Source organism: Hoplias malabaricus, chromosome 3 (genome assembly GCF_029633855.1).
Source record: "Hoplias malabaricus isolate fHopMal1 chromosome 3, fHopMal1.hap1, whole genome shotgun sequence".
NCBI lineage: Eukaryota > Metazoa > Chordata > Actinopteri > Characiformes > Erythrinidae > Hoplias > Hoplias malabaricus.
The window spans coordinates 30820361-30835684 of record NC_089802.1 but is presented as its reverse complement, the minus strand read 5'-3'; the positions used below and the strand labels follow the sequence as shown (position 1 = coordinate 30835684).

General features: G+C 38.8%; 1 protein-coding gene across 2 annotated transcripts; it reads left to right on the top strand.

The window, feature by feature from the left end:
- Positions 1 to 107: 107 nt before the first annotated feature.
- On the top strand, positions 108 to 14918 carry LOC136692929 (protein FAM117A-like). 2 transcript variants are annotated; one of them, XM_066666667.1, is made up of 9 exons: positions 108 to 145; positions 2943 to 3036; positions 6382 to 6542; positions 8546 to 8638; positions 8766 to 8861; positions 10495 to 10623; positions 11053 to 11188; positions 11339 to 11498; positions 12592 to 14918. In XM_066666667.1, the coding sequence occupies exons 2-9, from the start codon at positions 2979 to 2981 to the stop codon at positions 12851 to 12853; spliced, it is 1095 nt and encodes a 364-aa protein (XP_066522764.1). In that variant the 5' UTR covers positions 108 to 145; positions 2943 to 2978; the 3' UTR covers positions 12854 to 14918. The 2 variants fall into 2 exon arrangements, with proteins under 2 accessions (XP_066522764.1, XP_066522763.1); XM_066666666.1 differs by lacking the exon at positions 108 to 145 and adding an exon at positions 2572 to 2838.
- The last annotated feature ends 406 nt before the right edge of the window (positions 14919 to 15324 follow it).

Genomic DNA, 15324 nt, shown 5'->3' with positions numbered 1-15324 from the left:
AAATAAAAGTTTCATATTCCGTTTAAAATTTTAGATTTTTAATTACTTTTTTTTCTCATATTAACAAACCATTCTACCCAGATTCAACTCCAGAAACTTACAGACAAACCCACCAGTGGCAAACTAACATAAGCAGTAGCTTTCTGTGAGTATTAAATAATACTTCATACTTTAATCACCACTTCAGATATTTAAAGTAAAACATCTCTGAATTGGTTTACATATTAACCCCTATCTATACCATTTGAATAATGTAGTAAATGTTATTGTGTCTAGAATATTGTATGATGCTGCATTTCTAATGTCTGCTGGTAAACTTATTTGCTAGCTTGCTATCTGGCCTGTTGGTTGCTAGCTCTACCATGAAGTTAATTCAGACTGTTGAAAATTCCCCTTAAAAATGACCAGTTAGCATCAAAGTTAGTTTGGTGATCCAAACCTTAATCGACTGTTGTGTTTTTGTGTGTGACTGCAGTAGAGCCATGTTCTTTATGCCCTGGGGGTCAAGCGGAGAACCAATGTCCATTATAGGCTAAAGGCTAAGATCATTTGTTAATTAAGAATGTCACAGTATAAAGAGCCCCACACAGAAAATGTCCAGTGTCCAGCTGCAAGGTGATTAAACAGTTTCCACGCAGTACTGAAAGGCCTTAATTAATAAACACTAATGATTAGATTTAATTTCAATGTCCTTACTGGCTAAGGAGCTTTTTACTCACAAATATCAGCACAATCCAAAATAAAAAAAAAAAATGTAATTTCTCTCAGCAGCAGTTGCTAAATAATGCCTCACATATGTTGCATATACAGGAAAAGAAATTTGCCACTTTGCATAACTTTTATAAGATGAAAGTTTGGAAAGATGAAGTGAAACTGTTATTGTGACATTTTGATGGCTCTATCTTACATTTAAAACGCTAATGCCTCTAGACAAGCACTTCACTTTTTTATGGAGTCACCTCCACCACCAATGTGCCCCATCAAACTGGATTATGCAACATCAGCCAATTCGTGCCAGTACACTCAGCACACATCAGCTACTAGGTAGGGAGAGAGGACTGAGAGAATTTACTTTAAACTGGGGATTATCAGGAGGCCAGAATAGCCACAGTGGTAGATATAGCTGAACATCACTCTTTTCGAGGAAATACCCAGGGATCTTATGATAACTTTCCTGATCTCAGAGTCAGGACCGCTGTATTATTTCTTATACAAAATACAGAATTATTATCAGTACATAGTTCCCATCATTGCACTTATATATTGAATCCACACAGACCACAGGAATAGGGTCCTCTGTGGGCCCCAACAACATCAAGTCCAGCAGCCACCCAAGCTTCCTATGAAAGCTCCCATCAGAGTACTGACCAAGGCCGAACCTGCTAACTTGGGTGCATTTAAATGTTATCATTTTTAGGTGCTATTTCTGTTGTATAAAACCAAAAAAAAAAAACAATCAAGATCAAGCATTATTGCAAATAACATCAATGGCTGTTATGACCTACTGTGATTATGTTCATGATAATGCAGTAGACTCATTTAAAAATAATTTCATTTAATAATCCCAGCTGTCAATTGTAATGTATCAAATGTCAATATGATCCCGCCAGTAAAATGGTCCTAAATGGCCTAAAACAAATTCTAAGTATATTAACTTAAATGTTTCTTTTGTATATAAAAGTTTTTATTTCCCACAGTGACGGTTTATATGTACTCATATGTAACAAGCTCTGAACATTTGGTTCAAACAGCCCTTTTCATCAAGATAACACTTGCTCACATACTCCCACACTGTGAAATTATCTCACAGACACTCTACTAGAGCTCCTGCTGAATCCTGCAGTTATCTGCCCCAAAGCACATGGTCAGACACCACCCACAGAGAGCTGAGTTTGGAGAGTTTAGTTTTGCACCTTCCACACAGAACAGGCCTGAAATTGAAATTCTATAATTTGTAATAAAATCTTTTTTAAAAAGGGACATAACAACATACAATAAAAAATTATAAATTATATATATATATATTTATGTGAAAAATTGTGTTACAGAGAAAAATAATTTGAGACATCCGAAGAGTTTGCTAAGATCCATCATGTTATTGTATTAAATGTTTATAAATGCATTGCTTGGTTACAGAAACACAGCCCCTTCAATAACCCCTCAATAGTCAAGAATCATGACCCCCAGATAACCCCCAGCTATATGGTCAGTGGAGTTGATAAAATGGACAATGTAGAAAGAATTAGTTCAATTTAATTGTATAGCTGACTGCTAAATGTCATATATCATATATAACATGACAAAAAAATAAAAACATATGAGCTGAGTATTAAATAAGCAATGCTTGTAATATAATTGTAATTTAAACGTAAACCGTACGAAAGAATAAAGGGGAAATGGTTGATAATGAAACATATTCTTCCATAATATTGAAAGTACGCCTGATGGATGTGCCAGTAGCCAATATGCATGAAGCAAATTTCACCACTGGCCAATCATATGGCGAGTTTAGAAAGCTGGCACCGCCCTAGGTGCTTTATATAGTGTATCGCTAGTGCTGACAGGCGCAGAAAGAAACTTCTTTGAATTAGTGAAAGGGGAAAATAAGAGTTTAATTCTGACTGTATACGAAATGAAGCTACTTTTATAATATTGTAGAGAAACTCGGCTTTTGTGACGTTTGTTTAGACTCTAGACGTTTTTCGAGATAAACGAAGAAATTGGTTTTAAAGGGGTACTCCACCAAGACACAAAAGGCTAGCTGAGCTGGAGCAGGTCGAGCTTCGTTAAGAGCAAAGAAAGTTATTTAAATCGTCGGAATACGTTTCCACCACCACGGTTCGACTCATTACAGTCGTTGTGTACTTTATTAAACAGATGCAGTCAGTAATAAACGTTTTCAGCTTGTTTTTATAGTCTTTCTTTTTTTTTGTTTCGTGAAGTTGTCGCCACCGTTACCTGTGGAAATTGTGGGTCCGATGCTTAGCAACGGTGGCCGCGGTGGACGCCGGCCAGAGCCGAGGAACGGAGCTCCAGGTAATGATACTGTCACAAAACAGGACATTAAAGGTCTCAAACCATACAATCTTTCTTTTTTTGTTATGCTTTTCTCTGTCCTTGGTGTGATAATGTGTATGTGGGTTTGTGTATTTAATAAAAGTAATAATTAAAGGTGCAGTAGACGATTTAATTTCATATTCTAACTAGTATTAATTAACTGTAAATTCGAGGAACAAATAAAAGTAGACATTTTAGCAGTGTCAGCAGCACAAATGTATTCTGTGCCTGCTAAAACCTGTTTGTCATGTTGTGGTCTACTTGACTACCCAGTAAACATTTAGCCGTTGATTCAACGTTGAAATAACAGTGACTCACGTCTAATCAACGTTTTCTTAAGGTTGAAAATGAAAGTTAAAAAGATGTCCACACACACGCATTTTAGACCTCCATTGGTGTTGTTAATTGGTCACCACTTAACTGACTTATTAAGATGGATTTTTGACTGACTGACTATTATTAGGCCTATTTTGAACGACCAGGAACGTTGCTTGTTTACTGGGTAATGCCCTGGTCCATTCATCAAGATTTGTGACGCACAACCTCTGGCGGCTAGGTAGGTGAATTATAATAACAGACAGGTACTCAGGTTTAATAGCCAGGTGCGCCTTTTAAATGTACATGTTTTATTTAGGTTTAAAAATAAACTTGTTGTTTTTGGTTTCTGGCTACCTAAAGAGCTAAGTAATGGGTCCAAAAGTGACCCCCGCACATGACACAATTACCATTAGATTTTTTTTTTTGTTTAAAATGTGATAAAATATAGCATTACCATAGTTGTGGTTTAACATTCACAGAAAAATGCATATTACTAAAGACTCCTTTCAGTGAAAGTTGTGCCTTGTTAACGTTCACGTGGTGGTGTTTATCCTCTAACAGATGCATTGAGGGAAATAAGCAGTCCACACAGTAGGCCAAGTGGTGTAACAAAGACGGTCTCAAACTAGTGAATTCAGACTGCCAGGATTTCTTGTGTCACAAACCTAAAGCAGCAATCCCGTCAAATCTTTCAGACTGCGGGTCTGAGGTGGAAGAGTGGGTGGGGATAGAGGTGGATGAAGGTGAAAGTTTAGGGTTACAGTTAAGCCACAGCTAAAGATATTTTTGTAAAATCTTTTTTATATATGTGTGCACTGTCCTCAAGCAAAAGAGGACAGAGGGGAGGCAAACTGTGCAAACCCCTCCCCACCCCAGCATGTCAGTCACCGGGAGAAGGAAAGCCATGGAACTGTGGGTGGTGATGGGTGGGGGAGGTATGTTAAGTTTTTCATTACAGGAAAGAGAGGAGTATTTGTAGCATGTAGGAGGATGGTTTCTAGATGTTTGCACAAACATAGGGTCATTACATAAGGTTTTTCAACAGAGGTGAGTTATTAGGGGTTTAATTGATTCCCAGGAGGACTTTAAAATAGTATAAATAGAGTATAATATCCGGGGTCATACAAATGAGCAGCTAGAGTCTTTAAACTATCTATAAACATATGTTTAGTGTGTAGGGGTTAGCCTGTGGCTAATGAGCACCTACCACTCTTTAGTATTATTTCAGCACACACTGAGGAGATTATTCTGGAAAAAAAGTTATCCAACACAGGACCTGAACTTTGAGGCTCTTCTCATTTTGGTATAAATTACTGGCTATCAAACCTGGTTCTGGTGGGCCACTGCCCTGTACATTTTAGAGATTCCTCTGCTTCCAACATACCTAATTCTCTAATGAGCTAATTTACACCCCCCTCTAAAGATGAAGTGGGAGTGAGGACACAAAACATTCAGGCCTGAGGACCACCAGGACTAAAATAACATGCAAAAGCTAAAACTTTAAATTTGGAGCTGCATGTGGATGTGGGACACTTCTGTCAAAGACAGGACATTTCTCGTCCACTCTCTGGTATCAAACCACATATGACACAAAAGTTGCCCACACACTAAAAATGCTCCTTGGGCCCAAATGTCACAAATAAAAAGGTCTGACCCACTTCCGACAAAGATGTGGTCGTGCTGGTCATGGCAAACTGGATGTGAGTTTAAAGCAACCCTAAATGACTTCTGGCTGATCAGTAGCCCTAGTTTGTTAATGTTTGTGGCCCTTGTAGCAAGCAGGAGTGCTTTGCCGAAGTGCCGTCATTTCATGAACGAAAATGGATGGCAAGAAGTAAAATGAAGCCATTTTCCTCACAAATGTAACAGTTGTGTCTGGGCATGGTTTTTATACCCGTCACTGGCCAGTAAAACTGCTTTTAGCAATAAAGCGGTGTGCAAATACATTTTAATGACTGTGAATGGGCTGTAAACCTGTTGTAATCCTCACACAATACAAAATTAGTGCATGTTTAATGTTCTGCTTTAATGCTCCATGTTTAGTTCTGAGGGAGTCATGTGAGATTTGAGGAAGTGGTTTAGAGAACACCAAATCAGGCAGGTCCTAGGAACAGCCCACAAACCATTTCTTTAGCCACAAAACAGTGTTAATCGTGGATTAGCCCACTTGCTGGACACGTTAGGGCCTTAAGAATGGTGGCAGCATGCTGATGTGAAAAGTGGTGAAATGCCCCATTCACACCTTCATGTGAAGTTATTGTTTTCCTGGCTGTTTGGCTGCTTGAGGCCCCCCCCCCCCGGTGACCTGGTTCTTTATTTTGCATGACCTGTACTGCAAGGGGGGTGGGGGGGTGGTGGAAAGTTTTCTCGAAAAACACAAACACTTATGTCCCAAATATTTCCAAAATATGGGTTGATGGTGTGCAATTCCTGCAGTAGTGTGTGAGAGTTGAATATTGCAAGCATGTGATATCATGTTCATAAGACAGCATGTTCATGGTGCCCTTTGATTTGGAAGTGAGAATATCCTAAATCCGCACTGTAATAAATGTGAAATATTGACCACAGTAAAATGATCATTCCTGTTTCCGAAAAGAGAATAGTGTTCCTTGCATCTGTTTGTATTGATAGGTGTTGGAGGTTCTACGAAATTTGATGGACTTCAACATAATTACTATGATCCAGAGGAAAACTTTGCTAATATTGTCCCAACAAATCATTGTTTTTCAAAACATGCCAGTCTTTTAAAGCCTTCCACATTACTGATTCAGTGCCGCATGTGAGGCGTATCTCAGGGCATGTCTTGCAATCTGCATTTTCCATCAGGATCAGTATTGTTACCTTATCATGATATGGACTTTTTGTCAAGTAAACACTGTTTACCAAAGTCCTGGAGTTTTTTTGGTTAAGTGTGTTGCATCTGGATGAGATGGTGAGAGTTTCTTTTCTTTTTTTTTTTTTTTTTATTTCTTCTTGATCTTAAAATGTTTTTCTTGTTCTCATCAGCTGAAAAGACCAACGTTCGGGTGAGACACAAGACCCAGATGGAGATCAGAAGAACTCTCTCTTTAGACAGAATTTTGGGCTCTTACCTTCAAGGCCAGTGGCCCAGAGATGGGGAGAGAGGGGAACAAAATGGATGCTCCCAAAAAGATGAAATTTTACAGGTGAGGGGTGTTGGGGGCTGGGTCATGTTAACTGTATTGCTTTGTATACAGTCATAGACAATAGATTGGACAATTTTTACTGAAACCTATTCTGTTTTCTGAAAACTTCAGTGAACAACTCACACATGCTCTAACATTTCTACAGATGTGTATGATCTTTCCCCTTCTATTCCTCTTGTAATAGAAGCATAGAAGTGTAAGGCCTTTCACCGAATGTTGCATCTTGAGCTGAACTGTTTAGATGTGCACATTTATTGGAATCTGACCTTTAGTCTTTATCATTTCAGGGTTTTATGTTCAATATCCTAGCCATTCACCCGTTTACTTAAATGAGTTCTGTAGCCATGAATTAAGACTGAGAGGAGAGGGAAGGAAAATGAAAAAAAAAAATGGGCAGAGGTCCATGACTCGCTGATGCAGCTGATTTTCTTGGTGGAGGTGTTAGTGAAACCTTTTTTTTCGCTTTCTGTTCTCATGGGCTTGAGGCGAGCAGCAGAAGCCACATCCTTACTGCGCTGCCTGCAGACATTATACCTACAGCCTGGAGTCTTTCTGTGCTGATCTGACACCAGTTTTTTAGTTTCTGTTGATTGGTTAACATGTGTAAATTGAATTTAGTGTCATTAACAGTCAGTCCTCTTAAGATCTGCCAAGCTCAGAGAACACTGGGAATGGAAATTAACCTTTCCAAATGGACAGGACATATTTGGGTTAAGATTGTTAGTCTCAGAGTAGCAGAGTAATCTTCTCCATTCAGAACTGAAAGTGCAAGTTATAGGCCTGCGAGCATTCTCAGGGCAGTGTGTGGATTGGGTGTGGTTGTGTCTGCAGGGTTGGGGGATGAGTTGAAAGTTTCATCTGTTTCAACAGCACTTCTCACATCTAATTCCCTCTCTGCCTGTTAGCATGTGAAAATTGCTTGTGCATTACTTCACCATCCTGTAAGTGTGTGATATCCTGAGTGCCGTTTTGGTGTACTAAACCAAACTGGTAACGGACTGAGCATTTCCGTCAGAAGTGACTAAAGCATTAAAACCTTAGATGACATTAATCAAGATTCCCACTCTTAACTTTATTATATTTCTACAACTGAGTGTCTGTACCATGTACCTATAGGATTTTATAGCATAAAATAATGGCACAGCAAAAAGGTCTAGTTTATTAATAAGTTTATATTAACATTTATTATTATTATTATTAACTGTTGAGCAGTAGGCTTCAGGTTTAAATTTGACGCAAATGTTCTAGCTCTAGGCCTGATGGTGGCTCAGCTGTGAAAAGGAAGGAAACTGCTTAAATGTGGGTACTACTTGAGTATTTATTTTTGCTTGTTTGTTTGCTATTTATTGTATTTTTTTTTCACATAGTGTGTAGCCAAATGTGCTTTCTAGGCCTTCCACACACACACACACACACACACACACACACACATATATATATATATATAAATAAACTATTGGAGAGTAGTAATAATGCGGAATACTGTCTAATACCTACCCTGTATAAAGGTGAGATTATGTATTTATCAAGCTGTTTAACAAATTTTTACATTTGTTTCAGAGTAATAACTGCTCTTGCAGCTTATTTTGATGCTAAAATAATCTTTGTCACTGAATTTAGTTGAGAAACAGTGAATAACAGTTTTGACCACATTTATCTATTAAATATACTACTAAAGTACAGATAAAGCATGGTTGAACCATAATGATATGTCTAGCTTATTGCCTTGAACATTATTTGAAATATATATTAATGGTTTCTCACTTGGAAATTGGATTTGAAAATGTCTCCCTCAAGGGCTCTCCAACTGCTCTCTGTGCTCTGGGCATGTGTGCTCACTGCCCTCTACTGTTCACTAGTGTGTGTGTGTAAACGTGTGTTTCGCTGCACGGATTAGGTTATATTCGGAGAACAAATTCCTTGTGCAAGCACAGTGGCCAAAAAAGTGATTCTAATTCTAATTGAAATTGATGACCTCATGATCCTTTCTGTTTAAAATATAGATTTCAACCCATTGGCCAGAAGAAACTGGGAGAAATGGAGCTGGAGGTCACAAACGCTCTGCATCATGGGGAAATGGAGACCATTTACGAGATGTATGTATTGCAATGTTGTTGTTTGTCTGTTTAAAAACCATGTGATGAGATTCAGGGTGTTTTGCAGAATACTGATTTCATCTGTCACTTCATTACTTCCCCTCTTTCCCTGTTTCGGTATTTTAAGATTGCCAAACTGAAGCAGCAGTTGCAACACAGGACCAAACCTGGAGCTTATGGGGGCTTCCATGAAAGACTCCATCACACTTGGTCTTGTGCCCAGGTAAAACTAGCTCTCACTCAGACACTAGAGGCCTTGCAAGGTTATTGAATTTAAAGCTTGAACTTGACCTGAACCTGTTATTATGAGACCTCCAAAGCAGTGGTATAGTTTATTAGTTCACTAATTGATATACAGAGTAGCAAGTATTTAATATATAATAAAGTATTTAAGTTTTTTTATCAGGATAAACTTGCTTATAAAGTTTTATGTTTTTTGACAGGATATATACAAAATACAAAACCCTGGAGGCCACTATTTATGTCTGTACAGACACACACACAAACTCAGTTTGTTTCTCAATGCCCTGTCTCTTAGTTCCACATACTCCGTGCTCATTTCCCCTTTTCATTTCAAAACTAACCTTAATTTCAGAGGTGTGAAGAACCCTTTTAATTCCTCATGTTTTATGATGATTGACAAACATAAACCTCCCAGAAGTAATGCTATGTCTATCCTCATGGTGAATAAGAATAAGGAGCAAACCCATTTACATTACATTTACATCTGAAATGTGGTTGTCCGGGGTTTGGAAAACTGAAAAGTGCTTGTGTGTGTTTTTTGTTGTTTTTTTTTGGGGGGGGGGGGGGGGGGGGGGGGCTGGGGGGGATGACCCATTGAAATACAGACGACTTCAGTGGTTTGTGGGTGGCAGATGCATAAACATTAACAACACAAACACACTCCAGCATGCAGATATCAGAGGAAGTGAAGAGGAGTGCAGAATGAAACAACAGGAAGAGTGATTTAAATACAAACAAGCTTCTAAGTGTCAAAGACCAGCTACATGTTTTGGTCTAAATCAAATTCTCTGATTTTTAACTTCTCCTCTATAGGCTCAACCAGTAGTAGCTGTTTTAGCAGTGAATATGCTGACCTACCTTTAAGGGAATTTTGTGTGTTATATAATTCCTATTATTACTTATTATAATACATTAATTTAAAACATGCGTTTTTCAAACACAAGGTCTTTTTTACAATTACAACACTACAAATCAATAGCAAACAAAACAGGCAAATAACAAGCACACTTTCCTAGCTGGCAGTTTGAAAAGTAATCTGACCACATCCACAGTCAAATTAATTCGTTTGGTTGTTTCTCGATTGATCATGGAAAACGCCCAGACGAGTTAGAAAAAACAAAACACAAACCTACCACAGTCAATATGACACGAACAAACAAGAACTTACAATAGCTGTCCGTGTGCTCAGTTCGTTGGTTGACAATGAGACTAAAACTCATCTGTTAATTTATAATTTGTTAGCGTCAGTGGTTAGTTTGTGACCACAGACCCACTTTGTGTGAATAGGTTTGGGTGGTGTACTCGGCCTAGCATACTCACACACTACCTTGTCAGTGCTATTTATGTGCTGAAAAGGATTTTGCACTCAAATAACATCTGAACATCAGAAACTGTGGGCTGTAGTCAGTGATTTAATACATGTATAGAGTTCTAATAAACGGATTGGTCACTTTAGGTGCACCTCCAACATAAGTCCATCTGTTGCTCTGCATATTTTGTTTAAGCCATGCATTATGAGTTTGGAAATGAGGAGCTGGTCTTAAGGTTATGGCAGATGTGTGTATGCACACTGTTTCCCAATGCCAATTCTTCTTCTTTGTGTGTGTGGTCAGTCCCAGCCTGTGCCCATCCCTCTGTCATCTTTGACTCAGCTGCCCTGTCCTTTGCGGCGGAGTGAGGAGAGACTGGACCAAGAGCTTGAGAGAGCCTTCAGACTACAGTCCCCAATCCAGAAAAGTAGGGTACGGCAATCTGTTTAATACTAACAGTCTAATCTATCTGCACACACATGTTATGAATAGAAAAGCGCTGCTAATAGCAGGGGATAGTTTGGAGCAGCAAACTATACTTTAAGCTCCATGCCCAATGCCAAGCATGGAGTAGAAGGGTATAAAGCCCCCCTGCGTTGTTTTCTGGAGTGCTGAAACTTCATCTAATGAGATGGTGGTGAACAAATCCTCCAAATTCAGAACTTGAAGTTCTTGTGGCAAGGGGCAATCAGTTCCTCACAGCAAAGTTCTATACTTTAGCCTTTCCAGAGCAGGAGCACTAGCACTGCATGTGCAGCAAAAGGGGATTTCCCTTGTATAGTTAATGTATGAGTACGTATACATGTATGTGTCAAGCTGTAGAAGACCTCGTTAACAGAAATGCTATTTTTCTTTTTTCAGCTTTTAGAAATCCCTGATGGACACAGAGCCCCTATTCCCTCTCTCAGGTCTAGCAGCAGCTTTCAAAGTGATCCCTCCATCACACACTCCTTCACTCCTTGTGCCTCTCCACAGTGCGTACAAGATGTGGACAGTGGTAAACAATTCAGTCTCTTACATAACTTGTTAAACTGACACATCAGAAACTGTCTGGTAGATGTAAAGCTCTTTGGCCACTTCTGGCTTTACAAGCTCGCTTCACTTTTCGACACAGTTTTTAAAATTTTTGTCTACTATTCTTGCATAGATTTGTCTGGCAGTGTTCTTCCATCCTGCCCCTCACCTCTGAGCAGTGAAGCTGATGCTTCTCTCCTCCTGTCCTGCTCACCTCGTCCCAACAAGAGCTACTGCTTCCAGAGGGAGCCGCCGGAGGGCTGTGAGAGAGTCAGAGTGTGTGAGGAGAACATGTGAGTGGTACTCAAAGCACCAAAACCTACACTGCCAGTCAAACATTTAAAAAATGTATTTATTTATACTGAGAGAAACATTTGGCACTTTTTTCCACTCCATGGAACCTACATGACTGTACTTTCCACTGGCCAAATCTGGTCCCTGCTTGTTTTGGGTTCCAACTGAGTCGAGTAGGTATTAAATCATGATGTGTAAACCCTACAGAGCGCCTGATTTGCCAGAGAGACCTGACAATCACCACGAAATGCAGAGCTCCAGCACAAAATTGCCACTTGTACAATCTCTGAAGTTACAGCAGATATCACATTTATTTTAAGTTCGACTCATAGAGGCAGCTTGTGACCTTACCTTGAGAGGTTTAAACTCTCCTTGGGCCAATGGCTGGCAAAAATCCCCAACGAAAAATCTTACGTGCAACAAGGAAATCTGATCTGTGAGACCTGGGGCGTGGAGCCGTCTTTAGTCCAAAAAACAAAAACAATACAAGAATATACAGCACACAACACTTAATATAAAGTAATTATAAAGTAAACAACACTTAACTTTACCGCCGGTGTAGTTTTCAAAGCCTGTGGTTCCTGTTATAGAAGGGGTTTCGCAACATTACCAGCTCCTTTTTTTTTCCTTCAGGGGAACTGTGCTAATGGAAAAGTGACAAGCTAAAAAGAGCTGAGCTGATCCCACGTAGTAGAAAAGCACCAGTCAGTACACTTCTTTGGGCAAGACTTCTAAATTGGCATTAACCTACCTCTATGGTTAGAGTTGCTCAGGATAAGAGTATTTGCCAAATATAAAATAAATCCCAAAGGCTATGCATGTATTAACCTTTTTATATCAGGACTCATCAGCAGTCTTCTCAATCTTTTATGTATCTTAACCTCTTGTGTATAAATAAACCTTTAAAGATGGGACTAAAATGATTTGCAAAACTTTTTTAATCTAAAACAAAACCAAGGTGTAATGGAGAGAACTGACCCAGGATGTTCCAGAAAATGTTCCTCAGACATATTTGTGTATATGTGTAACTATATGCTGTCTAATCACAATACACTCTTTGATATATTGAATTAAACATGTTCTCATCCCCAGCTCTCTGTATAAGGACTATTCCAGTCTCTCTTCCTGCCCTGATCCCAACAAGGTGAACTTCACACCTCATGGAGGCTCTGCCTTCTGTCCAGTCAGTCTTCTGAAGCCCCTTCTACCCTCTGTGGACTTCCTGTTCAGGAGCCTTTCAGTGTCTCCTGGGTCCTGCTGGGTGGGGCAGGGCGGAGTCTGTCAGCCCGCAAGTCCTGTAGTTACAGTAACAGGGTACATGGGCCCTCTAGAGCCAGCCACCACTGCTTTGTGACAAAAAAAGACCAAAGATGTGCTCCAAAGACTCCACCACAAATTTGATTTTTCCACACTTCAAGGTCTGCAATGAGAAGAAACAATTTATAAATCTAATAAGACTAATGAGGCAACAAAGAGATGAACTTGTCTGTAAAGGTGCGATGGGCAACACGGCAATTAAAATGATGATGGATCAAGGTGTAAATGCATCTTAAGCCTTCATACATTTGCCAGTTCCTAGCTTTGCAGGGCAGTTTTTGTGTCTTTTTAAGAGTTTTTGAGTGAGCGATTGTAGCAGAGTAGAGATACTGGGGAGGGGTGGGGTAGCTTTAGTTAATAATTGTTTGGCTAGATAATGGAAAGAGGGCGAATCTCTTATTTTGTAAATGCAGTTTTGAATGGTAGCACACCAGAGCACCACAAATGTCACCTTTTTTTTTTTATAAAGACAGTTTGCAAAATTCTGAGATATTCTTGCCTCCACTAGTTATTGTTTCTATGCCTTGTAAGTTACTGTTGCTTTGTAGCATGTGAGGTATTACAAACTATTTGCTAATAAACTAAAAATAATCAGTGGCAAATTTGAAAGCACACTAGAATAAAGCACATTTTTAAGAATTACATGTAGGTCAGTTCTATGCCAACAAAAACAATTCTGGAAACCATGTTATTAATCAGTCCAGCGTAACAGCTTGGCTGACTTCTGGCATGTTTAAAGCAGCAAGTTTTCATACCAAAGTGAAGATTTTAGTAAAGATAGAGCTGATGCTAAAGCTAACACTGGAGCTAGCCTTAACAACTTCAAATGCTGAGGAGGACCTTTCACACAGTCTTAAATGTAATGTTACAAAGGCATGTGTACTATGACTTTATATATACAACATTTAGTCTGATTGATTTATCTTAACTCTTAGGAAAATTAATTAGCTAAATTAAGCAGATTGTGCCATTTTTACTGCAGGTTTGTTCTGAAGTGTTTCCGACACATTTTAGAGCATTTAGTGTTTCTGAGGCATGGCAATCAAAATTTTGCAAATGGTCTGTTAGATCTATGTGAGGTGAGTGAAAATTTAATCAGTGTGGTATTGTTGTTAATATTTAGGGGAGTATAAGGGAATCAAATAAGGTATTTCATTATAAATGGAAGTGGGAACACATTTCAGAGGCGTGTTGTGACTTAACTAAAGGTTGTTGTGTATTTCACTATGAGTTATTTATATGTAAAGTTCTTGACCTATGAACATGGTATGTTTGAGTTTAATAGAAGAATGTATAGTTTTTTTGGGGCTTTATTTTCATTTGTGTTCAAGTTATGAGAAGATGCGTAAATGCATTGGGACTGAAATGAGACAGTGGATAAAAACTGTCTGACCGGTTCTGACTTTTTAGGAGACAATAACTATGCCTTTGCTATTTTAAAATATAAGAAATTATTTTTATAGAGGTATTAAGAGTCTGCTTTTGGCCATCACAGAAGGCAACAAAATGTTGTTCGTACTTGTTGGAAGTATCTGAATATTTACTACAGGGTTTCTGAAAATACCTATTTACCACTGTTAAGGTACTGAATAGATATTTTCTATTTACTTATTTCTATGAAGGTTGTCTTGGAGAGACTAGGATATTCCCATTTTCTAGTTTAATGAATGTTTGCACAGCATACTGTGTATGCCAAACCCATTTATATACTAAATTGAACATGTATTTAGTATTTCTACTTGAACATACTGATTTCAGGGCAGCTATGCTGGTTGTTGGATGGTTAGCTGTTAGCCACATAAGCTACAATGTGAGCGGTGTTGTCTCATTCAATTTCACCACTTCAGAAACCTTGCACTTGAGAGTTCAATGTGTTTCAGAAAAAAAACACATCCTGTTTTAGACAAGTTTTGTACATGTGTCTAGTTATATTTTAATTTTTTGGGGGGTTTCCTCCATGGACGTGTGCCCCCGGGCTGCTTGCAGGATTGTTGGAAAATTTGTTCAAGTCCAGAAATGTGCTTTCTATAAAATGAATGTTAACAAAACACAAATAGTCTCTTGTTTAATACATTTTAAAGACAGTTGGAGCATAATAAAAAAAAACACTTTATTTCAACTTGTTTTAACTGGTTTGTGTCCTTTCACATCTACGTTTAGGCTGTTTGCGGACACCTACTCAGCCAGCATGTTATTGAACATTTAAAAAAAAAATTTACCCCCCCCACACACACACACACACACACACACACACACAAAAATGGTGTATGTTCTATTAGAGCTTACTTGATGGTGAAAAATGATTTTCATATTACAGCACTAAGGACTGCCTCGGATTGGCTGTGGATCTAATGAAAATGATCCCTTGACCAATCATGGCCGTCCGGTGGGCGGGTCTTAGAGCATTTTGAGCCAATCAGAAGGAGGAGGGTTTTTTTCGCGTTCCATTTGGAAAGCCCCTCCCTGATTGGATAACACAGTGAATCAATAACGGGTTTTTTTTTCCCC